This window comes from Haplochromis burtoni, unplaced genomic scaffold (genome assembly GCF_018398535.1).
Source record: "Haplochromis burtoni strain Fernald_Lab_line unplaced genomic scaffold, NCSU_Asbu1 Contig_110, whole genome shotgun sequence".
In the NCBI taxonomy this organism is placed as follows: Eukaryota; Metazoa; Chordata; class Actinopteri; order Cichliformes; family Cichlidae; genus Haplochromis; species Haplochromis burtoni.
In genome coordinates this window covers 1,296,282-1,307,001 of record NW_024582471.1, presented here as the reverse complement: position 1 = coordinate 1,307,001, position 10,720 = coordinate 1,296,282, and the positions used below count along the sequence as shown (strand labels likewise).

The 10,720-nt window shown below is 40.2% G+C and overlaps 2 protein-coding genes across 13 annotated transcripts in view; one reads left to right on the top strand and one right to left on the bottom strand.

Annotated features, from left to right (window-relative positions):
* LOC102290515 (intelectin) overlaps positions 1-4,987 on the top strand; it is a 7,670-nt gene extending 2,683 nt beyond the window's left edge. For all 3 annotated transcript variants that reach the window (XM_042223404.1, XM_042223403.1, XM_014335492.2), the window contains 4 exons: positions 523-687; positions 1,373-1,490; positions 1,733-1,839; positions 1,910-4,987. In XM_042223404.1, the coding sequence (XP_042079338.1) occupies positions 523-687; positions 1,373-1,490; positions 1,733-1,839; positions 1,910-2,056 (537 nt within the window). In that variant the 3' untranslated portion in view covers positions 2,057-4,987. The remainder of the gene's footprint in view (positions 1-522; positions 688-1,372; positions 1,491-1,732; positions 1,840-1,909) is intronic.
* Positions 4,988-4,989: 2 nt separating this feature from the next.
* slit2 (slit homolog 2 (Drosophila)) overlaps positions 4,990-10,720 on the bottom strand; it is a 100,869-nt gene continuing 95,138 nt past the window's right edge. For 6 of the 10 annotated variants that reach the window (XM_042223396.1, XM_042223398.1, XM_042223395.1 and 3 more), the window contains 5 exons: positions 9,006-9,136; positions 8,754-8,908; positions 8,125-8,479; positions 7,795-8,009; positions 4,991-5,641 (listed from right to left, as the gene is read on the bottom strand). In XM_042223396.1, the coding sequence (XP_042079330.1) occupies positions 5,385-5,641; positions 7,795-8,009; positions 8,125-8,479; positions 8,754-8,908; positions 9,006-9,136 (1,113 nt within the window). In that variant the 3' untranslated portion in view covers positions 4,991-5,384. Of the gene's footprint in view, positions 5,642-7,547; positions 7,592-7,794; positions 8,010-8,124; positions 8,480-8,753; positions 8,909-9,005; positions 9,137-10,720 lie in introns of all 10 variants that reach the window. The other 4 variants (XM_042223400.1, XM_042223401.1, XM_042223402.1 and 1 more) reach the window with 3 other exon arrangements.

Below are 10,720 nucleotides of genomic sequence, written 5' to 3'. Positions count from 1 at the left end.
AGTGCTGGAAAGTAACATTAACTGAAGCACTTTACTTAATTTACTTAAAACTGATTGTGAGATCATAAAATGCAACACACTGCTGTGGTTAGTTTGTTGGAAACTCATCAGTTTCTTGCCAGATGAATTGTTTAGACAGAAATGCTCACAGGATACAACAAGAAGAAGCAACAATTAAATTCCTTGGTTTATCGTCTGATTGTGTATCTTAACCATGATGTAAATAACAGTATTAAACACCAATTAATATCATAGATAAAATATTTACCATAGGAAAAAATATTCACTTTAGTGTCAAACACTTTTGATATTATAGTATATTTTAGCTGGTTATAAGCTACAGTTCCAGCTTATGTCACTGAATTGGTTCGGTGCAGGTGGGCGTGGGATGTCACAAAAATTCTATTTGAAAAGAAAAGCAAAATATTTGAAAAGCAAAATGGAGCAATTTGTGATGCAAAAGAAGTTAACTGGGCCAGAAGTGTTAATTTGAGTCATAACTATGTGTGTACCCTCACACAGAATCCAGGTTACTATGATATAACAGCTGAGGACATGTCTGTGTGGCACATTCCCAACAAGTTGCCGCTGGAGCACTGGAACCAAGAAGCTGCAGCCATCCTCCGCTACCACACTGAAAACCAGTTCCTCACATTGTACGGAGGAAATCTCTTTCAGCTGTTCAAGGTAATTAAAGCTCTGAAGAATTTATTAATTTGTAAATTTCAAAAACATAAATGATCAAGAGGAAAAGCTTCTGAAAATTGATCCAGTAGTTTATATTCTGTAGTAAATCAGCCGTTTCCCAAGGTGGAACGTTGGTGGAACGTTTTAAAGTTTCAAAAATTCCTGTGAAAAGATCGTTAGTTGTCTGCTGCATCAATGGTATACTTGTCCCGAGAAATAAAGGCTGTGAACGTGTCTGCTACTTCCTCCTCTGGTTCTAACCAGAAAAGAAAGAGAAGTGAGAGACCCCAGAGCACAACTGAACAGGAGGATGACTCACTGGTCACTTTATTAGAGATACTTAGTTGATACCAACTTGGATCCCCTTTGCCTTCTGAGCTGCCTCAATTCCTTGTGGCCAAAGTGTGCCAAGAAAATATTACACCACCTTTGCATCACAACCAGGCTTAATTGTTGATACAAGACAGGATGGAGCCACGCCTTCATGTTGTTTATGCCAAATTCTGATCCTGCCATCCCCTTCAAAATGTTCTTGGAAGACGTTTTTTTTTACTGCAGAATATAAACCACTGGATCAATTTTCAGAGGCTTTACTCTTTACTTTTATACATATATATGTGTGTTTCTGTGTGAGTGTGTGTCCATACATACACACTCATGACAAACCCCCCCAACACTGTTGCAGCAATATCCGGTGAGATACAAAGTTGGAACATGCAGTGACAGAGGGCCAGCTATTCCCATCATATACGACCACGGAGACGCGGAGTCCACCAAAAAGTTGTATGGACCCAATCCAAGAAGTAAGAAGCTCATTTAATCAGATTGAAAATGATAATTTGGATCATTAGAAGACAATTAATTAGACAATTAATGTGTAATAAGAGTCTTTTACATATTTTACACATAAAATAGTTGTTTAAACTTGCAACACAAAATGAATAACAGAGTTTTTAAGTATTTATGAAAGTACTCTATTAATTAAACCAGTTGTCATATGAATGTTTATTTAATTATTTAATTTGTTTGTTTGTTTGAATGAAAGGGGAGTTTGAACCAGGCTTCATCACTTTCAGAGCAATAAACTGGGAATCTGCGGCCATGGCTATCTGCTCTGGTGTCAAGCCGACTGTCGGTTGCAACACTGAACATGTGAGTAATCAGTCGTCACACATCTGCCTATATTGTGTGAGTACACATGGTGTAAAAACCCTGTTTTTAGTATTGTATAGGAGGAGGAGGATATTTCAACCCTGAGGAGCAGTGTGGGGACTTCCCATCTTTTGACTACGACAGACTGGGCAAAGAGCAAGGCTGGAGCGCCTCCAAAGAGATGACCGAGGCTGCTGTGTTACTGTTTTACCGCTGAGTGGGTTTGCGTAGCCTCGACTATAGTCAGTCCCAGCTGTAACCAGATCAGGTGACATCAGATTTATTTGTACAGCCATCAATCATAAAATTTCTCTTTTATTGGAGAACAAATCAGAAGTTGACAGTGAAAGAATCATTTGTAATTAAGCAACACAAACCGTAGATGGCACTGCTGAACTGTGTAGTTACACGAAACATTCAAAGTTGTTTTTACTGGAATTAATTTGACAGTTTGTTTTAGTCAGCAGAGAAAAAGAAAGATGAACTGCGAATAGATTTCATGGTCACGGTCTAACCTTCAATTTTTATGAAAAAAAATTTGCATGTAAGTCATCCTCATTATTATTGACGAGCACATACACCTAAAATACTCAGGACTAACCAGTGAAACTGAGTATTTTTTAAATCTTGTGTCCATTGCTTCCACTGACAGCTCATGACATAAAAACCTTCAGGTGGTCTAGAGGTCACCTATAGCTGAAAGACAAACTGGCCACGCTGGCTGGATATAGCCATGGACTTCAAACAGATGCTGGAGGTCTAAAGCTTGCACATTTGTTCCCTTGTGTGATGTGTGTCCTCTGATTCTTGGAACTAAAGATCTGATTAATTAAACATCAAATTTTCACTGAAGGTTTAGTAAGAAATGTGGTAAAGATGAAATGCGTTTCCATGGAAACCCTGCTTTGATTAGAATGTTATTAACCTGATCTAGAGCTATATTAAAAGCTAAGACTAGGTGTGGCTTTATTTAACCTAAAAGACAGACAGACAAACAAATGAACAAACAAACAAACAACACCCACACTTGAAAACTAACTGAAATGATTTTTTGAAATAAAAACAAAATACAAATATTTGCAGTAAATGTCCTTACTTGTAGTTTTTGACAACACAGCGAGTATGACGCATTTGTTTGATGAGACATGAGATAACTAAACAAGCAAATACCCAGCCTCACAAAGTGTTGTGTCTTTATTGTAATACCTGTTTTAACTTTTCCAAATTTTAGCTGGACAAACACTCTTCATATAATAATAATAAGAAAAGCAAGAAAAACAAAAATCCCTTTAAAACTAACACTGAAACTAGCCTAAACTGAATCCAAACCTTTCTAAACAGTAACACCAGGGCTGAAAATACAAAACTGTAACATTTAACAACGAATGCTGAGCTTGCGGTAAACGTAACTGCTTTTTTTTTTTTTTTTTACGTCTCTACCATTTTACTTACCTGACTTCTTACGACCATGGGTCTGATACAACCTTTGGTTAAGACAGCTAACGACTGCACTGCAAGCAGAAATGATGAATATAAATGTAGGTATTCATTTTTTTCTTTTTAGGAATAATGCACATCTTATTTATTTAATAAATAAATAAATATATTTATATCCCCCCTCCTGTATGCCACTCTACGAGTCAGCTGAGCTAGAAACTTAAAAAGAAAAACAAAACCAAACTCTTATGGAAGAATACTCTACTCGGAAAACATGTATTGGTAAAATATAGCAAGAATAAAATTGTTCTAATTGTTATGTGTATGCTCTGAATTCCTCAGAAACACTAAAAGAAAATGAAAAACAATTAAGATGATTAAATATCTAACAAGTTAAAGAAAGGGGATGAAACGGGGTACAGGTGAGGATTTCCGGTGTAGTCTCGATTTTCTGCACTACGCAAACAAAATTCAAAATAATGGGAGTTTATTTTTCACATTATTGACCTCCAGTCTTTAATAATCATTCTCCTCGGTGTTTCTTAGTGTGACAGAAAAGCAAAGCTGAGAAGTGTGAGGTAAATATTGTGTTTAATAAACAAACATCAGTCAGGGAACTGACATTAGTCTGGGGATGGAGACGGGGAAATATAAAGCACAATGCACATGTGTAGTGGTGGAGGGGGGGACATATTTATCTGTTACACAAGGTGCCCCCCGTACAGTAGGAGCAGGAAGTTCTATATAACATACAGATCAGGATCCAAGTCTACGGTACAAAAACTTAGCAGCAACATGTTAACATCGGAGACCAAGGGGCTAACAAAGTAGTTTCATTTAGAAAAAAGTCACAGTATTCTTTAAGCATAAATTTGTTAAAAAGGTAAAAACAGTCCTAAGCATCCTCTAGGGTCAATGCTACTCACAAGATCTGTGTGTGAAATACATAGGTAGGGAAATTATCTATACATTTATACTCTAATATAAAGACCTTCTGGTAATGGCACAGTACAAACTTCCAGGAAACGCGACAAAAATATACAATGTCTTCACGTCACATTTGCAGATTAAAATGTAACTAAAGGTCTCTGGCAAGCACAATAGTTTCAGTGATCCAAAAAAAAAGGAAAAAACAACTTCTCACCATTTTGTTAGTTCAGCTATCTTGACAGATTATGTCTTTTTAATACAAAAATAAGGACAAATACTGTATAAATTAATATATATTAAAAGAATCAGATTGATACATGGGGAATCTACTGAATAAGTACAGGTATTTATGATACAATAAATACTTGTCATTCATGACTGGGGGCAGAATAAACGGACTGAAGTGTGTTTATCCTGGCAGGTAATAGGTTTACCTCTATAGGTGAGAGTATTTATGTGTGTTTGTGTTTGTGTGTGTTGTTCAGTAGCTGTAGAAAATAGCACATGATTGAGCACAGCTGTGTGTAGGATCATGCACACAGTCTCAGAGGGTTCAGGAGGTCTGTTAAAAGGGAGACTGCAGACTGCAGTGGTGATTTCTTGTGAAGGTTGTCACTGCTCGCCCTCTCCCAGTGCCTTAACGCAGCTCCTCCTAGTGGTGAGTCTGTGGTACTAAGGTTACTCCTAAAACACACAACTGGGGGACAGGAAGCAGGAAGTCTGTGGTCAGGAAGTGGTCAGCTGTCAGTGACACGTCAGTCCTCCAGGGAAGAGACAAGTGTGGCACACCATTAGAGTCATCATGACCAACAAAAAGAAGTAGATAAAAGGAAAAAGTCAACTTCTGTGTGTGTGTGTGTGTTTTTTTTGTCTTTTTCGCCACTTCATAATAAAAAATAAGTCTGTTTTCGTACTTTACAATACAATTCGACATCCCCACCGAGGAAGCATCAATCATCAGTCCAGCACTGACAAGAAAAGAAACTTTTTTTTGTTTGTTTTTTAAGGGTTTAAAAAAAGGTGGTGGGGGGTACTGTGCATGGTTTCCTCACGGGGAATTGGGATCTTGGACAACAGGGGGTGGGGGATCAAGTAAGGCGAGCAGGAACACAGAACATGTCTGGAGAACAGAAAAATCTGCTGAGGGTGTCGTCTCTGTTTTTTCTTTCTTTTTTTTTTTATGAAGAACACTTTGTACAGCCGCACTTGACAACTTTCTCCACTTCCTGGACAAAAGAAGACCCGTCAGTGCACTGGAACGTGTATTTCCTGCGTTTGCTGCGAAGGGGGGTGCAGCAGGTGCCCTGTCCTTCTGCTCCCCCCGGGCAGCTGCCTCGACACTCTAAACGGGAGACCTTCTCCTGGGTTTGGCACGCCGCGTAGCCTTGCTGTCTCTGGTAGACATCTCGGACCCGTTCCCCTCGGCAGGCCACCTCTGCGGACACAAGGAACAGAAAGAATATTTGCAAGGTGTCCAAAGTTTTTACTGAGAACTCCACCAATTCTGCACATCATGGGAAAAGGTTGTCCGGCTTTGGCAACAAAGTAAGAAATATATTAGGAATGAATGATACGACTACTGTTTGGATTTTTAAAAAAAAAAAAAAAAAAGAGTTTTGTGGGAATGAAATGTTCAAACAGGAGTGCTCTATTGTGTTCAAATGACAGGCAATCTTAATGGTAAAAGCAGCAACACAACAAGTCAGTACACCAATGACACAAAGAGGACAGCAAGAAGAGCAAGAAGAGGAAAAAATGGCACGAATATGAAGAATAAAGAAAAACCCTTTCTAGAAATAAACTGCTGAGTGAACTGTTCATAAAACTTTCGGGTTTAATTTGGTTCAATGGCGTTAGTTTAGTAGAAGTCGATGTCTGCTGCTGGTTCAACTAAATTCAGATGTAAAAGAAAGTTTTTTCTAGAAGCCTTTTTAACAACTCGACAGCTGAAAACTTGATTTTTGTCAATCAAACACTTTATTTGTTTCATATTTAGGAATTTGGTAGTAACATCGAAGTGATACTACTACACTACTACAAAGACTCGTAGTATGTGGTATGAAAGACTTTCTGTATCTGGTTTTGTGTCAGTGGAGCTGAGTCGGTCTGTCCTTCACCGCCATCCAGTAAGCAGCGGCTGGGCCCGGAGCTCGTCAGGATTATCCATGATGGACGGTGACCTCATCTCCACCACAGCTTCAAGTCAGGTTTCCTAATTAGTTTATTCAGTCTGTTGGTGTCATCAGCTCTGATGTTGCTCCGCCAACAGACCGCAGCAAAGTACACTTCAATCGCCTCAAATGGCCCATCAATTTGTTGCACACACTGAATAGCTCAGCCTGAAAAACTGGCCTGCCATGTGTGTATTTTATTTGAAATTACAACGCAATTATTTACAAATATTTAACACTACAATAACGGGGTAAAAGGAAATGAAGAAATAATGAAGAAATAATTATACCTTAAGTAATGTGTATGTACTTTTACACATGCTATATATGTATAGTTTTGCTTTGTATAGTATAGTCCTGAAAAAATATGACTTGTTCTAATGTATCTACCTTAATGTTTTTGTAGGTAAACAGAATTACAGTGTAATTCTCCTGTGGAGCTCCTGTGCTGCTCATCAACACAGCAGACAGCTCTCCTCAGTCTTGCATCTGTCAGGTAGTCAGTAATCCATTAGATGGTGGATGTGTTTACTGACACGTTCTGTAGCTTCTCTACTGCAGCAGCGGTTGGATTGTGTTAAATGCACTTGAGAAATCAAAGAGGATGATCCTCATTGTGCAGCCATTACTATCTAGATGGGAAGAAGCTCTCTGCAGCATGTAAATGATTGTATCATCATCTCCCAGACTTGGTCTGTTTACAAACTGCAGAGATTCAACACTAGCATCTTAGGCACCTTCAACACATGTGATGTGAGGGCAACTGGTCAAGAGCTGTTAAGCTGAATCTTACACTGTTGATAAATCTGTGAAATGAGTTGACAAAAGTAGTATCCAGCTCAGAAAAGGAAATGCCCTCGATACACAGACAGACTTGGTTCTTTCTGATTTACCAGTCCTGGGATATAATTCCACTAATATAAAGCCATGTTACCTTTGCAAAAATGTATTCCTGTAATGCTAAAATTAGTATTAAAAAAGGTTTTATTATTCTGCAGAGTTTGCGGCGCTCCATTACAGTGGGGAAAAAAAATAAAAAGCTGGAACTTTTCATGCTATATGTTGCATGAGGTGACAGCAAGTATACTGATGAGAGGTTTGCTGGGCTGCATGCAGGAGGGAAAATTAGTAAAGAAAAGCTGATGTTAACATGCGATCAGGTGGTCTCACCTGAGTAACCCCTCGTGTGGGATTAAGAGGAGGCTCAGGAGATGCTGAGTTGAAAAAGCGACAGGTTAGAAGCGTCAGTGCAGAGAGATTAAACACTTTGAGACACACGCTGCTGAGACACTTTAAAGAGAGTTAGCAAGTAACAGAGAAGCTCAGACTTTGTTAAAAGAAGCCCACTGGAGTATTAGATTATTATTTTTAGAAGAATTAAGGTAGTGCACCGAACAGGCATCCGTGTTTCGCTTACCTCTGTCACACGCCTCTCCTGTATATCCGCTGTTACACTCGCAGTACGCCTTGCCCAGGCCTGACACTCTACATTTGCCATGTTTGCAGCGAGACAGGCTGCAGGGGTTAGCTGCATCCTGGTCCTGCTCATCACAGAGGACACCAGCAAAGCCAGGCTGGCAGCGGCAGGAGTAGGAATAGGAGTTGATTGGGATGCAGGTACCGTGGATACACCTGTAGGGTGGAAGAGGGGAATACAGAACGTAAAGAACTGGACAGACAAATCGTGGTCTCTCTTTGAGAGCCATTGCACTAGCTGTGGTTTTAGACGAAGCGCAGAAACACTCACTTGTTGCCATCACAGGGGTTGCTAACTTGCTGGTCACACAAAGTTCCCGTCCAGCCTGCGTGGCATGTACAAGTGAAACCGCGGTGTCCAGTTGGGTGGCAGTCACCTTGGACGCAGGCCCCTCTCTGGCACGGCTGACAGCCCGGCTCCACCCCATTGCCCAACCACTTTCTGGTGGTACTCTGGGTGGTTCCAGATCCTGGGAGCCCCGCTTCAAGCCCAGCTCCTAGATCCTGGAGCTTCCCGTTGATGTAGAGGTTACGGAGGCAGCCATGGAAGCTCGTGCCATTACGGCCACCCGAGCTGTGCTGTAGAGCCGACAGACCGCCAGAAGCCGAGGCTCGCTCTGGCATCCCTGCATGAAGACAGAAGTATCTCAGCACCTCATTTAAGATGATTAAAGATCATCTTAATTATATTTTTGTGTGTATGGAAATAAAATCAGGTCCAAACTCAACGTGAAAGCTTTTTATGACTTGATGCTTCACACCTAGCCTCTGGCCACCTGTACATAATGTTTAAATCTAAGTATTTATACTATAATTTGTATAAGTATTACGATATCTATCTGTTCTACAACACTTACACAGACACAGCCATTAAGAATATACATAGCGCTGAGTCCTTACCTCCCACATAAAGTGGAGAATCTATATTGAGTGTGGACTGCTTGTTGAGGGAGTTGATGGATTTGGGCGGCCCGCCATCGATGGACAGAGACAGAGTCTGATCTGATGCTACTAACTCCACGGCATGGAAATTACCATCATTCACTGTCTCCACACTGAGAGCGAGAGAGAGACACGAGGGAGAAATTCACTTCAGACATCTGTATCATCCATCATGTGAACGTGGAGCCAGGGAACGGGCTTTCTGTATACCTGTATATAGCAGAAGGAGGATAGGATCCAGTGTCGTAGCTGACCCTGAGGCGTCCCCTGTACAGCTCCATGGCAATGTGATCATTATCCCCTTTATACAACAACACGCCACTGTCCTCATCGGTAGCAATCTGAAAACACAGCAGGATCTCCATGTTAGTGGCCTACAAGTGCACATAGTTCTTTTCACCTGCTGTAAGAATTGTCAAGTCATTTTCAGGTATATGTACTTTAGTTGTGTATTTATTTTTCTGAAAACTTATCACTTTTACTTCCTATATGTGTACACAAATATCTCTGCTTTTACTCCTTACATTTTCAAAACAAACTTTAGCTTTCAGATATTTAAGGGGAGTTATTATTTCAAGTCACTGCACAGAATATCTATAGATCTTTTATAACTCTTTACTCTGGGGTTAAAGCAGGCCAAGACATCCACGTTTGTGCAGATGTCTGTAAGTTGTGGTCGGAGTACATCAGCATCCAACGAGCATAAAGGAAATAATGTTTTTAAGGTTCACAGCTCAGCTCCACAAACATCAGCGAACACTCAAACTGTTTGTGTGCAGTTTGTCACACAGTGTGTTGCTAGCTAAAGGTTCAGCTGCTGTATTTCCTGGATAGAGAAAAGAATGAAAGCTAACTTCACTCTGAGATGGAGAAAGATTGAAGACAGACATTATTTCTAAAATGAAGGACTGGAAAGTTAAAGATTTACTTATATTTATATTCAGTTCGGCTCAGCTAATCGCAGCCTGAACACAAAGAAAATCTGGTTATGCTCAAAATAAAAATGATTTCTAAGTGATTATTTCCCCCACAGCCCAACCTGCTAAATCTCACTTTAACCTGAGAATATACTCTTTCTGTTTAGTTGTGGAGGCTGAATCATCTGCAATACAGGCAAAGCAAATTCTACATCACAGCTGTTCAAATTAAAAACAATATCATTAGAGTTTAAATTGAAATAAACTTTGCCTTCCTCTTACTTCACTCTCACTTGGGTAAAGAGATCAATTTTTAAACACAAGTATCTGCATCTTCAACTTAAACAAAGCATGTGTGTACTTCTGTGACCCCTACTTATACCTGCCTACTTAAACCTGAAATTAAATCAGCATCACAAACTTGTTGTGAGAGTTCCTGTTAATACGTGCATTCACATGATTTCACCTACTTTAACTCTGTTTTGTTTGGTTTCTCTAGAAGAGAAATTGAAAGGCAAACCTGATGGTTGGTGTTGCTGCTGTGATCTAAATGTATGCTAATACATGAGGAGCACAAACTGGAGATGAATCTTTACAAACCCCTGAAGGAAATCTGACTCTTTAGCAGCTAAGCGCTCCACTACGTTCACCAGCCAGTCACTAACTGTGTCTGCATGCCAATGAGAGTTTAATGATAAATATTCCGACACAGTGAAATTAGAAAATCTGATGGGAGGCACAGATTGTCATGGTCCCTGTGTCTGCCGGACCGCAAGGCTACATGTGTTTTTGTTTTTGCTCTCTCTCTCTCCTTGGGCGCTCCGCCTGGGCGGAGCTCATTGCGGCCTCCCGCCCTTGGCCCACACACCTGTTTGCTATTATGTTGCCATTACTTGTCGCCATTTAAGGCCTCGACACAGACCTTCCCATCGCTGGATGATTGTGCAAGACGCGCTAGTGATCCTTTCTAGCTTTTGTGAACATAGCTTGTGTAAAATCCGTGACTTT